The 19,680-nt window shown below is 41.7% G+C and overlaps 1 protein-coding gene across 4 annotated transcripts in view; it reads left to right on the forward strand.

Moving 5' to 3' along the window:
• Window positions 1-19,680, forward strand: part of CACNA1C (calcium voltage-gated channel subunit alpha1 C) — a 1,048,429-nt gene that overhangs the window by 1,020,892 nt on the left and 7,857 nt on the right. For all 4 annotated transcript variants that reach the window (XM_036758696.1, XM_036758693.1, XM_036758694.1 and 1 more), the window contains 7 exons: window positions 2,458-2,585; window positions 3,871-4,005; window positions 5,767-6,119; window positions 13,984-14,112; window positions 14,761-14,858; window positions 15,739-15,842; window positions 17,217-17,558. In XM_036758696.1, the coding sequence (XP_036614591.1) occupies window positions 2,458-2,585; window positions 3,871-4,005; window positions 5,767-6,119; window positions 13,984-14,112; window positions 14,761-14,858; window positions 15,739-15,842; window positions 17,217-17,558 (1,289 nt within the window). The remainder of the gene's footprint in view (window positions 1-2,457; window positions 2,586-3,870; window positions 4,006-5,766; window positions 6,120-13,983; window positions 14,113-14,760; window positions 14,859-15,738; window positions 15,843-17,216; window positions 17,559-19,680) is intronic.

The following is a 19,680-nucleotide window of genomic DNA, read 5'->3' on the forward strand; positions in this document are numbered from 1 at the left end:
CTTCAAATAGGGAATAATACATCACGTCTGATCTTGGGTGTCTTGATTCATTCATCCAGGAAGAATTTATCAGATATCTATTATATACCAGGTACATCTAGACACTGGAGATACAAAAACAAAAATTAAACAGTCCCTACCCTAAAGGAGTTTACATCTAGAAGGAGAAATGGCAGGTACACAAATAAATAAATACAAAACATATGCAAAATAAATATGTGATCATTTCGGGTGGAAAGGGCACTAACAACTGGGAGATCTGGCTGCAGAGATCTATACATCTGGCCCTAGTTTCCTGAGCTCCAATCCCACGTCACCAATGAGATTTCTAACAAGATGTTCCATAAGCACTCCACATGTCTCAAACAAACTAATTCTTCCCCGCCTCCACTCCCAAATCCTTCCCTGTTTCTAAATTCCTTATTTTTGTTGAAGGCAACCTTTCTTATAATCTCCCAGGTTTGCAACCTCAGAATCGCCCTCAGTTCTTCCCACTCCCTCACACCCCGTATCTAATCAGTTGCAAAAGTCTTGTAGATTTCTCCTCTGCAATATGTCACATCTGTCTACTCTCTGTTTAATCAGTCACCACCCTTATTCAAGCTGTCATCGCCTTCCACCTGGGTTATTGCAATAATCTCCTAATTATTCTCCCAGCCTTCAGTCTCTTGCATTGGCTCTCCCTCCTCCACACAGCTGCCAAAGCACAAATCTGGATGAATCATTCGACTGCTCGGGAAGTTTAGATTCCTGTTGCCTCTAAAATAAAATAAAACCTCCACTCTTTGGCATTTAAAACCTTTCACAACATGGTTCCAGTCTACTTTCTCAAGTTTATTGCATATGATTTCCCTTTGTACAGTCCCAGCCAACCTGCCCCATTTGTTGCTCCCTGTATATTTCATCGCTCATCTCCAAGCCTTTGCATAAAGCTGTCCTCCAGGCCAGAAATGCATATGTGAATACAAAAATATGCATATGTAAATACAAACATATACATAAAATACATAGTGTGTGTATATATATAAATGTAGTATGGGGGAAGCTAGGTGGCACCAGCCATGGAGTCAGAAGGACCTGAGTTCAAACCCAGCCTCAGACATTTGACACACTAGCTGTGTGACTTTGAGCAAGTCACTTAACCCCCATTGCCCTGCCTTCCCCCCTCCATAAACATAATATGCATACATATATAATGTCTGTATAATATACATCTATATTGTATTTTATATATAGTGTGTGTAAATATACATCTCTAAATATGTAGTATGTATACACATATAACGTATGTACCTATGTATGTACATATGTACATATATAGTATTATGTACAGCATAGTATTAATATAGTATTATACATATGTAGTGTATACACACATACATTTATAGTGTAAATGCATATCTATAAGTATATAGTATGTATACATATATAACATGTATACATATATACAATACATATATTGTATTATACATATATAGTATGTATACATACACATCTATAATGTATTATATATAGTGTGTATAAATACATATCTATAAATATATGCTATATAAACATATATAATATATACATGCATATATGCATGGACATGTGCACATATATTATACATATATAGTATGTATACATACACATCTATAGTGTATTATATATGCTGAATGTAAATATACATCTATAATACATAGTATGTATACATGTATACCATGTGTATATGCATGTACATATATTGTATTATACATATATGGTATGTATACATATACATCTATAAATGTATAGTATGTATATATACCTATACATGTGTATGTAATGTGTATACATATGTACGTGTGTGTATGTGTAAATATAGTCTGTATACATAAATACAGTGTGCATACATATATACGTATAAAATATACATGTAGTGTGTGTATATATCTATGTAATACATATGCTATTTACTTATTTGTGTCACCACCACCTCCCAAATTCCTTGACGGCAGAAATCATTTCATTTTTGTCTTTGTATCTCTGGCATCTAGTATGGAACCTAGCATGTAATTGGTGCTTAATAAATTCTTATTGATTGATTGAGAAAAGACTATTGGTAACTTTGGAGGACATAGTTTCATTTAATGGTAGGAAAACTCAGGCTTTCCAGTTAGAAAATAAGCTCAGAGAGGGAGGGGAAAGGCAGCCAGATCTAGGCTCTAGTCTTTTCCCTTCCTTTTACTCCCTTTTTGAAGACCCAAAGTGCTGTCTTGGGCTATTTACTTAACTCCCATGGGCCTTAGTTTTGGCATATGTAAAATGAGGGCCTTAGATTGAGATCCCCTTCAGCTTTCTGAGAGTTTGGAACATAATGAGAATTAGTCTGAAATTATTGACAGTAGATGTGAAATTGCATTGCTTATTGCCTACACTAACTTTGCTTCCTCCCAAACCTTCCTCTCATCATCCCCTGGCACTACACAACTTTCTCAGATGATGAAGTGACTGTTGGGAAGTTCTACGCCACCTTCCTGATCCAAGAGTATTTCCGAAAATTTAAGAAGCGCAAAGAGCAAGGCCTAGTGGGCAAGCCCTCCCAAAGGAATGCACTGTCTCTACAGGTGAGAAATTCGAGCAGATACTCTACCTTCTTGCGTGTCATTGACCTCTTTGGCAGTCTGGAAAAGACAAGCCTATAGACCTCTTCTCAGAATAATGGGTTGGGTTTTTTTAATTCATAATTGAAGGAAATGCCAACTTTCAGACAAAGGCTAATAAAATGCTAAATTTCATATGAAGGCTAATAAAAATAAAAATTATTTCTTATCCTAGTTCATGGCCTCTTGAAATCAATCCCAAAAGTTAAGAGCCTCTGGGCTAAAGAGAAGAATTAGCATACCCATCAGACTTGATCTCCTCTTCCTCATCCTCACTCTTCTCACTTGTTAAATATGATCCTGTTGCCTGTGGGTTCAAGGTCAGCCCTGCAGAATGAAGACATCAGAGGTTTCCAAACCCTCTGAAAGCTTCCCTTTAATCTACAAATTCTCTAAAGGTTGACATGCCACCCTACTCTCACCTCTGAAGGTTCTGGAAAGAACCATGTGCATCCTAGGATGTGGGATATCCCAAAGATGATATATGGCTGTCCCTATTCCTCTGCTGTGTCACTTTTGTAGGTACCTCACTATAGAAATTGTCAATCAATAGCTAGACTAGACTTGGGGAGAGAAAGCTTTCTCCCCTCCACAGGTCTGTACAGCTGGACTACAATCTGGAGCAGATCATTTAACTTTCAGTGAAGGTCCCACACTGTACTAGGTGCTACTTTCAATATGAACACAAGCTGATAAAAGAAAAGATACAGACAGATATAGCCATATGTGTGTGTAGATAGATAGATAGATAGATAGATAGATAGATAGATAGATAAGATGGATAGACAGATAGCCAGACAGATAGATAGACAGACAGACAGACAAATAGAAAGATAGATAGATAGATAGATAGATAGATAGATAGATAGATAGATAGATAGATAGAGAAAGCGACAGACAGACAGACAGACAGACAGACAGACAGACAGACAGACAGACAGACAGACAGACAGATAGATAGATAGATAGATAGATAGATAGATAGATAGATAGATAGATAGATAGATAGATAAGATGGATGGGTGGATGGAGGGATGGATAGATAGATAGACAGATAGACAGACAGACAGACAGATACACACAAACTATACAAGCAGGTACACACAGATCACCTGCTGAACAGAGGAGCAGTAGATTTGGTTTGGTTAAGGATGGAGTCGACATAATAGAGAGACTGCTAGCTTGATGTAACCTGGATGTGGGAGGCTAATATGGAAGAGAGTCCTCACACCCCTTGGCTGTATTCTAGGCTGGTCTTCGTACACTGCATGACATCGGACCAGAGATTCGCCGGGCCATCTCTGGGGACCTGACAGCTGAGGAGGAATTGGACAAGGCTATGAAGGAAGCTGTTTCTGCTGCCTCTGAAGATGACATCTTTAGGGTAGGTGGATGCCTGACTCTCCAGCACAGATTTCTAATACACCGTTTTTTTTTTAAAAGTGGACAGACCAGAACAATCAACTGAGTAGGCCTGATTTGCTGTGTGTTGGACTCTTGTCATTTTTCTTCCCATCCTCTTCCTCATCTGCTCCACCTACTTTCTGCTCCCTCTCAGACTCCAATCCAGCGACACCCTGCACTTACCTCCAACTAGAGTGGTGAGAGGGAATGGGGAAGAAAGAATCAGTTCCTAGATTGGGAGGAGTGTACCCTATGCAGGGAATGGTTTCTTCCTCTGCACTTGGAGGTGGAACTTTCAAGGGGAATCTCTCTATAGCAAAGAAGAGCTCCTGACTATATTTGGGTCAGGACTCATTCCAAACAACCTCCGTCCCGGAGCTTTGGCAAAGACTAAGATGTAGGGGAGGTCCTTCTTCAGGTTAAGTAGACTATTGTTTCATCATCATCATCTTCCCATCTTCCTTTTTTTACTTTCCCTTTTCTTCCCCCAACTCTTATAGCCTCGTAAATAGGCTCATAGATTTTACACTTAAAGGGATCTTAGAGATCACTGATTCTGCCTCCTTCATTTACATATGAGGAAACTAAGGTGCATAAAATTTAAGTGATTTGTCCAGGGTCACACAGGCAATCAATAAGCAGCAGAGTTGGATTTCAAACCCAGTTACTTTGACTCCAAATTCTGTGTTCTTTGTACTGTGCCACGATGTCCTATTGGACTCCCTTCCTTCCCTTCTCTCCTCAATCAAAAGCAAATTGATTTAGGGAAACAGATTTCTGCTGGAGACCATACTATCAAGGCTTCATATAATTTCACTGTTTTTAGAATACATCAAGTTGAAAAAGCCCTCCTATCAAAGCTCTAGTACATACTGGTGTCAAAAAAGGAACCAACTTGTTAATAGCCATTCACTCATCTACCCAGAATAATCAGTCAGCAGGCATTTAAGAAGCACCTACTATGTGCCAGGCACTATGCCAGGCTCTGGAGATCCAAAGACAAAAATGAAACAATACCTGCTTTCAAGAAGTTTTTTTTTTAATTTTATCGAAACAAGAACAGACTATTGGGAGAGAATATTGGCTGAATTTCTTTAACTCTCTGAGGGACGTCCTGTGAGAAGGACAGATTGTATCTGAACAATATGGCCTAGCAGATTGTTGGTCTTTATTATCTTCCCAGACTGGATGGAAAAATATAACCATATGAGTCTATTGGTTCTCCCCCTCTTGAAATCTAACTTTACTCCCCATCACTGGCTCAGGGTCCAACCAAGAACCTGATTGATATTCAGGCAGACCATCTGGAAATACTTTTCAAATCCAGGCCTGAAAGTCATCACTCTCTTTAAAGGGTTTATTTTTTAAATCCCTAGACAACTTTTAGAATTATTGGCATGTTAGCCTCTAACTTCTGTCCCTTTAATTCTGTCATTTTTATTTCTCCTAGTTATTTCACAAAGGGCAGGATCCTCTCGCTCTTGAGTGAGCATGTCAATTAGTCAATAAACCAGCATTTATTAAACATTAACTATATATGCCAAGCACTGTGCTAAGTGAGAAGGTCCTGTTCCTTTGTAGCATTTCAGTTCCTACTTCATGCAACCCCAGAAGTGGATGATGGGGACAAAATTTTTCTGCCCCTGGGATTCTGATTGAGGATTATTTCTCCAAAGGAGGGGGAGGAGACAGCTGAGGGAACATTATCTTTTCCCCAACTCCTACCCTGTCTTGCTTACAGAGGGCCGGTGGCCTGTTTGGCAATCATGTCAGCTACTACCAAAGCGATGGTCGAAGCTCCTTCCCCCAGACCTTCACCACCCAGCGCCCACTGCATATCAACAAGGCGGGTAACAGCCAAGGCGACACGGAGTCACCATCCCATGAGAAACTAGTGGACTCCACATTCACTCCCAGCAGCTACTCATCCTCTGGTTCCAATGCCAACATCAACAACGCCAACAACACTGCCCTGGGCCGCTTCCCCTGTCCCACCGGTTACCCCAGTACGGTCAGCACAGTGGAGGGCCATGGGACCCCCTTGTCCCCTGCCATCCGGGTGCACGAGACAGCATGGAAGCTCAGCTCCAGGAGGTAAGCCAGGTGGAGAGATCTGGGTTTGAAGTATGTGGGGCCTAAGCAAGGCGGCCTGGTGGGAACTTAGCCAAGGAAGTTAGGGGAGGAGGCGGGTGAGGGAGAGAGACAGAGACAAAGGTAGAAAACTCAATCCCTCGGTCTGCCCATTTTCCCTCAGGCTTGTAGTGTATCTAATGATATCCAGGGAAGGAGGTGGGCACCATATTGGCCTCACACCTGACCTGAAGAATCTTTATTTCCCTTCATATTCTTTGAGCAGTTCTTCACCACAGATAGGGAATCTCCATAATGCCAGGCTACTGGACAGGGCCTTAAGTGGCTAAACTGTATGATACTGCTGTGCCTTTTCCTTACCCTGACCCACTTACCCCCAACTGACATCCTATACAACTGTAAAGAAAAAAATGGAGAAAAGCCCACCTGTGCAAAAACCTGATAATTGTTTATTACGCAAAACTGTGAATTAGTCAGTACCTCCATAAAGGGGGAGCCCCATTCTATTTCTGCCTCTTCTACTACCAGTCACCCCCCTCTTCTCTGTTTCAGTGGCCCAGAGCTCCTCTCCTTTATCAAAACCTACTCTCCCCAGGATCTGTTCTCAGTAATTTATACCTTGGTATAAAGGTGGCCCTGTGTCACCTGTCCCAGAACAATTTGTACTTTAGCCTGATCACTAGTGAATTCAAAGGCTTTGATACCTGCCAAGGTCTGGACAGGAAAGGTATTTGAAAAGATAGTCTGCCTTTTTTGCCCCTTATTCTACAAGACTTGCCCTACCCAAATGATCTCAGCTGTGCTGTCTTCTTTCTTGACTTGGTCTTTACTACTCCCTCCCCTCAACTTTTGCTCCCTAATGGCACCAAGATGCATTGTTGTAGAATGTTGTGATGGCAGGTGACTCCTCTACTGTGCACCTCTGAAACTATAGCCAGAACCTGGGAGAGTCAGAGTATGATCTATACTGGCAGCTTCATATCCCATAAGGAAAGAAGGAAGAAAGGAAGAAGAAAAGAAAGATACCACATACATACTTGCATATCACATTTATTTAGTATCCTTTCAGAATAAGATAGCCTGCAGATGGTAGGCTCAACAAACTATCATGTCTGGCCACTTAGAGAGTTTTCAGGGACTAGATCTCTTCGGCTCCCTTCCCTGCTTTCTGTTCCAGGAGGAAATGAATGTAAGAACTACAAATTATCCTACAGGCCATCAGATAAGTACCCTGTTTTGGGAGAGAAAAATCTTTCCCTGCTTCCATCTATAAAGCACATTTTCTCACTCTTTTTACTATCCACTGTCTAATCCATTCATGGAGATAGTCACACAATCACATGGTCTGGAATCTGCAACAATATCTGGTTTAAACACAGAGAGATAGACAGACAGACAGAGACAGACAGAAAGTGAGACAGAGAGAGAGACAGAGAGAGACAGAGATTTGTTTTAAGACTATAATCTTTTGACCTTACTTTGTGGAGGATAAGGAATATAATCTAAGGGAGACCATAGGTCAAAGTGGACTATTTGATTTTTTTGCATTTATCCAAAGGCAAAAGGCCATGTAGTGGGTGATATGAATACAGAGCTAGAGAGGTCTGGGTTCAAGTCCACCTGCCCCCCAAACATAAACACACATACTGTCTTTGTGAACTTGGACAAGTCACAACCTTTTAGAACTCTGGGTAATTCTATGAGACTAGAAGTCATAGGGAAGGTGCTGACCTACATTAGTAGAGAGAGTTTCCTCATTTGGGGAGTTTCCCATATGAATGTAACCACAGGTCCACTCCCTCACCTGAGTGCTGCATTAATGCCTTCCTAAGATGCAAAAACAAAACAAAATAAAAAATAAACAAACAAATGATAACTATGGAGGTGATACCAGCATGTTAAGTTGACCCTCAAAGGAGACATTATGGGAAAATACAGACAAAGATGGCACAGGTATTCATTCCCCCAAGTCATCTCCCACACCTGGAGCACGCTCCTTCCCATCTCTGTCAAAATCTTTTCTTCCTTCAAAGGCCACTTCATACTCGACCTCCTCCATGATGCCTACACACACACACACACACACACACACACACACACACACACACACACCCCGAACAAAAGCATTCTCTCCCTCCTCAAATGTTCCCAAAACCATTTGTCTTTGTCTCCCTTCTGCCTCCATCACATTCTACCCTATGTCATGTGGTCTGCGTACATGTCAAGTCTCCCTAAGAGTTATGCAGTGGTAAATGCACAGTTCTTAATGTCAGGAGACCTGAATTGAATTCCCATAAGTATAAATAAACTACTTTACCTACCTGCTTGACACAGACATTATAAGGAAAGTTTGTAAACCTCAAAATGCCATATAAATAGGAGTTCTCATTATTAGACTGTAAGCTCTACGGAGAAAGGGGGAGATATTTTTCATATTCGTATTCTCAATATCTATCATGGTGCTTCACACACAGTAAGTGCTTAGTAAATGCTTATCCACTCTAAATGAACTGAGGGTTAAGGCGTGAGTCGCATCTTTATCGTTCCCTCCATCCCCAGCAGTGAAATCATGGATCTACCCCAAAGTATTAAATACCCAAAAAACTGACAAGAGTTGTTAATGGTTTTTTTTTAATTATAGATAAAACCAAGGGAAACTTAAGAAAACAAGTTTAAGTAACTTTACCTAGGGTACCATGCCTGTCTTGACAGTGGCTGATGGATGGTCCAATCCTTCTAAAACTAATCCAGTTATAAGAAAAAGAATTTTTTCACATTTGTATGCCACTTCAAAAGTTACAAAGCACTTTTCCCTATAACACCCCTGTGAAGGATGTGCTACAAATATTATTATCTCTGTTTCATAGCACCCTTCAGGTACTCTACACCCCTCCTTCTGACTTCCCTATTTCTATCAATGGTGCCATCATTCATTCCATCCCCCATAAACCTTGGTGTTGTCTTTAATTTTCTCACTCTCCTATTCACCCAACCCCTGTTATTCTTTTTTTTTATTTTTTTTTTGCAGGGGGAAGGCAGGGCAGTTGGGGTTAAGTGACTTGCCCAAGGTCACACAGCTAGTAAGTGTGTCAGTTGTCTGAAGCCGGAGTTGAACACAGGTCCTCCTAACTTTAGGGCTGGTGCTCTACTCACTGCGCCACCTAGCTGCCCCAACCCTTATTATTCTTATCTTTACAATATCTCTCCCATTCATCTCTTCCCCTCTATTATTCCTGTCATTATTGTTTTTTAAATTCAATTCATATTTTATTTTCTATTCTGAATTTTTCCCTCCTCCCTCCTCCATCCATTGAAAAAGAAAGAAAAACAAAACCCCTGGGATACCTTCTCTCCCTGCCTTTGACTATTCAATTGAAGAAGCAGTTATTAAGTGTCTACCATTTGCCAGAGACCATACAGGGAGAAGGGAGGAGAAAACCAGTCCCTGCCCCCAAGAAGCTTACTTTACAGGGCAGAGGGGAGTAGGGAGGAAGACCCCAACATATATACAAATAAGTGAAAACAAATATACTCAAAGTGATTTGTATTACTTTTATATGTTAAAGGGGGAACAGTGGGCTTAGGGGTGTATGGAATCAAGAGCACCACTAGGAGGTGGCACTGAATTCTGAAGGAAGCTAGCTAGGTATCCCACAGGGCAGAAGTGAGGAAGGAAAGTGTGGCAAGTATGGGGGAGATAGCCTGTAAAAAGGTACAGAGACAAGAATAGAATGTCTTGTTATGGGGAGCCATATGTGACTGAAGTGAATGTCTGAAGGAGGGCTGAAGGAGAGAAGTGATGGGCTGGAGCAGGTTTCAAAGGGCTTTAAGAGACAAACAAAAGAGTCTGTATTTTTTCCTATGGGCCATAGAGAGCTCCTGAGAAGGGGAGTGACATGGTCAAGACTTCTACTGTAGGAATGTCAGTTTAGCACCTGGGTAAAAGATGAATGAGCAGTGAAACAGTTCTGAAGGTGAGAGACTTAATTAATTAATTAAGAGGCTATTATATGATCCAAGACAATTCCAAAGGACTCCTGGTGAAAAATGCTATCCTCCTCCAGAGAAATAACTGATGGAGTCTGAATGCAGATTGAAGCAAATAGTATTTTCACTTTTTTCATGATTTTTTGAATGTGTTTTCTTTCACAACATGACAGTATGGAAATATGTTTTGCATGATTGCAGGTGTATCACCTCTATCAAATTGTTTACTGCCTCAGGAACGGGGCAGGGGTGGGAAGAGGGAGAGAATTGGGAACTCAAAAAATTTTTTAAAACATGTGTTTAAAATTGTTTTTATATGCAATTGGGAAAAAATAAAATATTGTCCAAAAAAAAGAGGCAGTCTAAAGCAAAGGGAATGAATTAGAATGGTGACTGTGTGAGAGGAGAGAAGGGGACATCTGCTCAAGATATATTAAGGAAGTAGAGTTGACAAGACTTGGCAATTGATCTGGATGTGAGGAGTGAGGGAAAAGGAAGTGCGGAAGATGACTTTGAGGCTGTAATGGGTATTCTATGCAGAAATAAGGAAGTTAGGAATCAGAGTGGAGTTTGGGGAACTCAAACAGATAGAGGATGAGCTCCGGGTAAGACATGTTGAATTTTAGATGCCCATTCAAGCAGCTTGGTGGCACGATAGAGCACAAGGTCTGGAGTCAGGAAGACCCGAGTTCAAATGTGACCTCAGATATGAACTACGTGATCCTGGGCAACTCACTTAACCTTTTTCTGACTCAGATTCTTCAGTTATAAAATGGAGATAATAATAGCCCCTATCTCCCAGGATTGTTGATAACATGTAAAAAGTACCTGGCACGTAGTCTGCTTGTTTCCTTCCTTCCATTGGACAGCTGGTTGGAGATGCCCAGTAGATGGTTGATGTTGCAGTACTAGCATCCATAAGAGAGACTAGGACCAAGCATAAAGAACATGAATTCACCTGCATAGAGACGATAGCTAAGCCTGTGGTTGTTGATAAGAATACTAAGAGGAAAGGTATATGTGGAAAGAAAAGAGAAGGTGACCTAGGACAGAAGCCTGGGGCACACCTTAGAATAGGAGGCATGATTCTCCCACAAAGGAGCCTTAGGAGCAGCCAGACAGGTAGGAGAATAGCCAATGTCACAAAAACCCAGGGAAGAGAGAATATACAGGAAGAGGAAGTGGTCGGCGGTGTTAAATGCTGCAAGAGGTCAAGAAAGACAAGGACTGAGAAAAGGCCATCGAATTTGGTGATTAAAAGATCATTGGTAACCTTGAAGGAGGCCATCTCAGATCAATGATGGGTTCAGAAGCCAGATTACTTCCAATGCTGAGAAGTATGTCTAAGGTGTGAAAGTGGAGGTGACAAATGTAGACAGTTTTTTTTTTCTCAGAATTTGGTTGTAAAAGGAAGAGAGATATTGGACAGGAGCTTGAAAAGATGGCAGATTCAAATGAAGGTTCTTAAAAGATGGAGGAGATCTATGCATATTTATAAGCAATAAAAAAAGAGCCAGTGGATAAGGAAGGGTTAAAACTTAAAGAGAAAGAAACCAAGCTCATCTTTTAGAATCCAAATTAAAACCACCTCTCCCTCCTTAACCTAAACCCCTGCTCCCAATGATGACATTTTCCTCTTGGATTTCAAGTTGTTCTGCACTGACCTTCTTCCTTCACTCCCCTGGAGGTCTCTGTGGCTTCAGGCCCCTGGAAAGTCCTCCCCTAATCCTATTCCAAACCATATTTCTGTTAAAAAGTTCAGCTTCGAAGAAGCACATTCATTCAATAGATAGGTGAAGCAGATTCTAACTTTGCTCAAAACTTTGCTGCTTCACTTCTTTTTTTCCAAGTCAGCATTTGGGTCTTGTCCCTCAGTGAGCCTTAGCCTTCAAAACCTGTCTGCATTTCATCAGCTCTGTCCCATAGCCAGAAGCAGACTGCCATCTGTCTCCATTTCAAGCCCATCCCCTTCCCCCTTAGACCTCCATCTCAGTTCCTCTTCCTCTTCTAAGGGAAACTTTCAGGTTAGATTTCATTTATTCAGCAGAGAAATACTGGGTCAAGTCCTTCCTAGCTGCAATTACTGACTCCACTTATTTCCCTGTGTTGGTATAGTGCCAAGAGCATTGGCCTAGGGGTTAGGAGAGACCTGAGTTCTAATCACAAATCTGACACATTGTTTGATCCTGGAAAATCACTTAATTTCTCCAAGCCTCTCTTTTCCTCATCTAGAATATGGGCATAATAAGACCAATAATAACTCATATTTATTGTCATATTTATATATAACATATTTAATATATATTATCATATACATTATTTCGCTTGAGCCTCACAATAATCTTGTGAGACAGGATAGACTAGATAGAGATATCTGTATGATGAGGATGATAATGATTTCTCTACTGAATTCAAATGATGCAACCATTTCAGGGAAATTGTTCATTATTTGAACTAATCAGGACCTGGCTATATTTTAAAATTGTAATGCTAAGATTCTGGTAGGCCACTCCTTTTGGAGATAGCTGAGTTTTCTATAATAATAAGAAGTAGGTCACATTTATATAATGTTTTAAGGTTTACAAAAAGTTTTCCCCACAATAGCACTCAGAGGTAGGGAGATGGCAGGATGTGGTAGATAGAGCCCTGGAAATGGAATCAGGATAGACTTGGGTTCAAATCCTACCTCTGACATGGTCGTGAGCAAGTTTTTTAATCCTTCTGAGCCAGGTCTTGACTAGTTCAAATAATGAACAATGAATGGTTGCATCATCTGAATTCACACTGCCTATTTCCACTGGTCTGTAACCAGTTGGGGGGCGGGGGGGAAGGCAGGGGAAGGCATCAAGGAGACGGAGAGAATGAATGAAACATGAGAATGAATGTTATGTGCCTGGCGCTGTGCTAAGGATTTTATAAATATCACATTTGTTCCTCACAACTGTCTTCTGAGGTGGGTGCCATTATGATCCTCATAGTACTTTTGAGAAAATGGAGAAAGAGGTTAGGTGACTTGCCTAAAGCCAACTAGTTAGTTCGTGTCTGAGGCTGAACCCAGGTCTTCTGACTCTGGGCCTAGAACCACCTAGCTGTGATTTGCCCAGGGTTACACAGCCGGTGTATATCAGAAGCAGAAATTTAGCCCAGATCTTCTTGGCTTTAAGGCCAGCTCTCTACTCACAATACTATGCTGCTGCTCTGTACTTAAAAAAATAAAAACAAGACAGAGAATTCTAAAGGGTGGTGTCAACCCTATTGTCAATAGGCGGAGTCCTCCAACTTATCTCCTTGCTCCCCATCTGACTCTTTTGCCTAGGTGCTTCTACCTCCAGGATGATAATATCCAATTAGAGGAATCTCCAGCCACTCGGCTATGCCCAGATGTATACCTATATATGCAGAAAGGGGGAACATTTTCCCCCCTAACCTGCAGGAAGGAGTAGCAGCAGTAGAAGCTGGGGATCTTCCTAGAGTCCTGCACTTAAGGTTGTCAAGTCATGTATAACCCTGCCAAGCTTTTTTATATCTGTTTTCCCATTCATTATAACTGTATGAGGTAGGTAGTAGGTAGGGCAGGCATTATCACATTTATTTTACAAAGGGAGGGACTGAAGCATTGAAAAGTAAAATGACTGGTTTAAAGTCACATGACCATTTAGAGATAGAACTAGGAAAGGAACCCGGCGATCCTGACTCCAAGTCCGGGGCTCTTCCTGCCACTCAACTATAGCCCCTTTCTAGACCCAATGTGCTGTGTCTCACATACTCATTTCTTATGGAATGAAGAGATCACAGTAAAAATGTCTTTCTTTTTTTCTAGGGCATGACTTTAGCCCAGGATGGACATTTCTTGACTGTCTTCTGTTCTCTTTCTCCACAGATACCACTGCCGGGACAGCCGGATAGCCATGGTGTGCCCCGAGGAGGCAGCCCCCAACAAGAGCTATGAAGGGAATGTGAATGAGGACACAGAATATTGCAGCGAGCCCAGCCTGATCTCCACCGAGATGTAAGCCCAAAGGGTGGCACCAGCTCATGTCAAGAGAAAAGTTCAGCTTAGGAATGAAAGATCACTAGGGTCAAAGACTCCTGAAATTCTTCTTCTGTGTTGCCCAGTTTAATGGGGGGAGGTTTTTGAGGGGGGTGACCTCTGTAGAACATTTGTGCTGGTTTCATAGCACGATGTACAACTCAACAGCAGGGGTCTCAGTGAGCAAGGAGTAGGTGGAGATGCTGGTCAAACTAGAGCTTGTCCCTTGCTTTCCTGAAAAGCTCGCATATTGTATAGGCCAGTCAGGCTTTCGAAGAAAAGGTTGATGTGGCAATCAAGGTTTCTAGTTGACCAGATTGCTGCATAATGAGACTTAGACACCAAAGTGAATTAAGTGGCAAAAGCATGTTTGAGAACTCCTGCCAAGCAGGACAAGCAAATATTCTCCATGCCAGGCAACAAGGCAAAGATTCCAGCATTAGCAACTCCTTACTACTCCCTTCTTTGCCCTGAAAAAGTACACAAAATACAGATTCCCCAGCAGGTCATTTGGCAATACCAACCCCTCTGGGGTTATCTGACCCTGAACAGGAGCACACATAATTCTTTGTGTGGAATGGTATAACTTGGCCTCTGCAAACAAACCCTGAGTTTTCTTTGTTCCAGGTTATCCTACCAAGATGATGAGAACAGACAGCTGACACCACCAGAAGATAAGACCAGGCAGTCTATGAAGAGAGGATTCCTCCACTCTTCCTCACTAGGTAACTGATCATGCCTCGTCCTCTTGCTGTGGTCACACATCCCCCAAAGGTCCTTCAGCAGGTCACCTGAGGTATAGGACTAACAACTTCATTCCCTGCCTCCCCCATTCCTTAAAATACAAGGTTGTATATGTAAAAGCAACTTGAGGGAAAGAAAAGGATGGCATGGAGAAGTTAAAAAGTTGGTACCTTCAGGTGAACTAACTGACAATAGTTTTCTAAACTAATTTAGCTGTAGAACACCGTTGAGCCACAAAATACCTTTGAGCTTGAAATATATTGACATGATGTTGGTCCAATGGAAGAGAACTTTATATTTACAGTTTTAAGGGGGAAATTTTCTCCTAGAAACCTGTTCACATTTATGAAACTGCATTGTTCCATAAAACATAACTGAAAAAATAGGCCTAAACCACTCCATTTCTTCATGTCTTCAACTGTGCTAACGTAAAAAGGCTTTCCACTTGTTTTTTTTCTGTCTACTTCAGGTTGTGTGTAACCCAGTCCTCTTCCCTGGGATCCCAAGATGATACTACCCAAGGCACTATGGGCTAGCTGGGAAAAGATTCTAGTCAGAGTCAGATACTCTACTGAAGAGATTAGGAAAACTCCTAAGTTTGAACCATTTATTCTTGAAACACTGGGCAGAGCTGCCAGGGACAAGACTTCAAATGGATGGGGCTTTGGGATTTAAGGACAGTCTACAAAATGGCACTAAGCATCAGGGCTAAGGGTGGGAGAACAGGTGGCGCTTAGCCAACCGGCCATCACTGGCTCCCCTCACACTTTCCAGAAAGACTTGTAATATCTTGCAAGCCACCAAGAAATCCTCCTGGGATGATAAAACCCTAACCCTAGTTCATTGGGATTGGTATTGCAGGTCGAAGAGCTTCCTTCCATTTGGAGTGTCTAAAGAGACAAAAGAACCAAGGGGGAGACATCTCTCAGAAGACAGTGCTGCCCTTGCATCTGGTTCATCACCAGGTAATCATTCTAGAAAAATCACTGACCACTGGGGCTTAAAGAGTCCTGAAGAGCAGCCGAACAATTCTTCAGAGTGTGAAGTCCTTTGACAGAGTTTCCACAAGCTTATACCTGCACAACTGTATTCATATTTCTGTAAGAGTGGTGAAGGCAAGGAATGCTCTAGAGAGATGACATCATGTTATAGGTAGATGATGGGCCTAGCTAGAGTTATGATGCCTGTACTCTGATCTTCTTGGCTCTGACACAGCCTGTGTGATGCTAGTCAAGTCTCCTCACCTCTATAAATCCTGCTTCACTCATTTATAAAATGAGGATAATATTCACACTAATGTTAGTCAATAAACATTTATTAAGTGCCTACTATGTGCCAGGCACCGTACTAAACTGTCATGAGGCAAGTTCTTTGTAAACTTTAAAGTACTGTAGAAATGTGAATTCTTACTATTGGGAAACTGTAATGGTGAAGTTCTCCTAAGGTTTCCAAGGCCCCGCAAGCTGTTAACTCAAGAAGAGCTGCCATAAGAAAATGTTCAGAGTAGGGCCACCAATTTTCCCTAAGTAGATGGGAGCTCTGGTAAGGACTGTAACTTTCCTTGGTGGAGACCCACACAACAATGCAATCCAACAAACTCCTATTAAGCAGAGTGATCTGAGGAGGCTTTGCAGAGGAAGTGAGACCTGAGCTGGACTTTAAAGGAAGATAGGGCTTGTGAGAAGGAGCCATGAGGAGGGAATGCGTTCCAGGGGCAGGGAATAGCTTTATGCAAATATACGTAGGTGAGACATGGAGTACCGAGCTACGTAATGGTCCAGCTTGGGTAGAGAGGTTGTGAAGAGAATAGGAAAAAAGTCTGGAAAGGAACATAGGAGCCTAGTTACTGAGGCTCCTTCATGCCAGTAGGAGCTTTTTTTCCAAAGAAAAAGAAGGTCAGTGGCACAGGACATGATGCCAGTTTTCTCCATGTGTTGCCACAGATCATCTGTCATGAGTATTGAACTACCATTCATGGGCATTCAAGCAGAACTAGCCTTCCTAGGAAGCTTCCATAGGAAGACAAAGTATAAGTTTGGTTTGGGACATGAACAAGTAAAAAGTTAAATGAGGTTTCTTTAGCAATGCAGAGGACCTGATTAATTGCCAGATGAATGGTACAAATAACTTCCTCAGGAGTTCAGAGGAAGGAGAGATCACTTCAGACTGTCATGGGTGAGGGAGGAGAAGGGGAGAACTTGGCTGGGTGGGCATTTCAGGGAGGTAGAACAGTATTGGCATCTCATCTTCAGGTCTTCATCACCACCACCTGGTGAAACAAGGGGTCTGCAATCTCCTATCTTCATTGCTGACCATAGTTGCATCCTTTGTGTCCACAGGCATTGGCAGTGACAGGCCTCAGCCCTCTCCTTCAGAGAAGCCATTCTCCAAACACCACATTCCCCAGGCCAAGTGCCACCCCCCCAGCAACTCCTCATGGCCAAGCCTGGCCCCTCCAGCCCATCCCTACACTGTGGCTAGAAGGAGCAGAGTCCAATGAGAAGCTCAACAGCAGCTTCCCATCAATCCACTGCAGCTCCTGGTATGCAGAGAATGCCAACTGTGGAGACAGCAGGGGCAGCACCTCCCGGAGAGCCCGGCCAGTCTCCCTCACTGTGCCCAGCCAGTCTGGGGCAGCTGGCAGACAATTCCACGGCAGCGCAAGTAGTTTAGTTGAAGCGGTATGTGGCATCAACCCCATAGGGAACAGGGGAGGGAGAGGCCATGGCACTATTCTCAGCAACCAGCAGAAATGGAGGGGATTTTCCAGGGGTCTTCAGAAAAGGGGGAAAGCAAATATCAGGATGAGCTCGGCTCTTTCCCAAATGGAATTGTATACAAACCCACTTAACCAAAATAGCCTTGACTCTCACATAAACCTTAGAATGCTACCCCAATCCTCATACAAAGTCAGTTTGTCTGCCAATTAGTTTCCCTGGGAATACTGGGTAATGAGAATGAAAGCTTTTCAGATTTATTAAGGAATCTGACTGACCAAGTGAGCCCTGATATAAAATACAGAACAACTAAATTTAGTAAAATCATTAAGTATCTTCCAAAGCACAGGAAATAGTTTACTAAAGGTAACTGCCAGTCACATTATGCCCCCTCCCCATAATGAGATGGCATGTGCAAAGTACTTTAGCAAGCTTTAATGTGCTATTATTTAATAATCATTTTTCTTATTATGATTATGGCCTCTCTCACTAAGTACTGAAAGCCTCCAGATAACACATGAGTTATAATAGGCTTCTAGGAACTGAGGATGAATGCCTCCATTCCCAAGCCCAAGTGTTAAGAATACAGGAAATACATTACTAGGTTCTTTCCATCATGAGCCACCTAGAACAGACTGTCTCTAACCATGACGCTGCAGACATGGGATCATATACTTAGAGCAGGAAGGAACCTGAGAGTACAGCTCAGAAAAGCATCCCAAGCTAATATGAAAATGTGTTTTACATGGTTGTATAAGATTGTACAACCCATATCAAATTGTTTACCATTTTAGGAAGAGGGAAGAGGGAGAAGGGAGGGAGGGAGAAAAATTTGGAATTCAAAATCTTGTAAAAATGAATGCTAAAAATTGTCTTTACATATAATTGGGAAAAAATAAAATACTATTTTTAAAAAGAGAGAGAAGCATCAAAAAGGTATTAAGAACCAGAAATGACTCCAAATCTAGTCTTCTGACTCTAAATCTAGCAGTCTTTCCACTGTCTTCAATCATGTGGGGAAAGGATTTGACTTATCCTGCATGGCACTATTGGAAGACCTAAACAGAAATTTCAGAGAAGCAGATTTCTACTCATTATAATGAAAAATGTCTAACAGTTAGAGCTATCCAGTAGTGGAATGAGTTACCTCAAAAAGCAGTTAATTTCTCATGTCAGTCAGTCAGTGAACAAACATTTATTAAGTGCTTACTATTGTGCCAGACCCCCAAAAAAAACCCTTCAAGGAACACATGTTCTGAATGGGGAGGCAACATGTTAATAATTAGGTATAGCCAAGATATATACAGAGTATGTATACACACACACACACACACACATATATGTATGTGTGTATATATACAGAGTAGATATATACAGAGTATGTATACACACACACACATATGTATGTGTGTATATATACAGAGTAGATACATACAGAGTATGTATACACACACACACACACATATATGTATGTGTGTATATATACAGAGTAGATATATACAGAGTAGAGTAAGTGTAACCTGAAAAGGAACAGATTTCCTAGCAGCTGGAGAATCTTCAGCAGACATTGGATGCCCCCTCATGAAAAAGTTGATAAGGGAATCACTCAGAAGGCACAGGTTGAACTAGATAATCTCTGAAGTTCTTTCCAGCTCTGAGCTTCTCTATGAGTCTGTGATTCTTCCACATTTGAGTCAATACTAGATATCGATGGCTTAGGTGGCTGGAGGAAAAAGTGAATGTTAAGTGTAACCATGGCAGGCCAAGGCTAACGAGCCTGATACAGTAGAGCTCTGCAGTTAGAAGACCTGAATTCAAATCCCGTCTCTGTTGGTTACTCATTGTGGAACCTTAGACAAATCCACTAGCCTCCTTTGGGACTCAGTTTCCTCATCCACAAAATGTTGGGCTATCCCTTCCAGCTTTAGGTCTACGATGGTTGGCGATGCCAGGTCCTTAAGCAGAGTTCCCAGGAACTTAACATAAGCACACAGGCAGTCAGAAAAATCATCTGTTGCCACAATCCTGAGGAAAGAAGCCCACCTCCTATAATGCTTTCCTTATTTGGTTCTCCTTTCTTATCTTT

Source organism: Trichosurus vulpecula, chromosome 5, assembly GCF_011100635.1.
Source record: "Trichosurus vulpecula isolate mTriVul1 chromosome 5, mTriVul1.pri, whole genome shotgun sequence".
Taxonomy (NCBI): Eukaryota; Metazoa; Chordata; class Mammalia; order Diprotodontia; family Phalangeridae; genus Trichosurus; species Trichosurus vulpecula.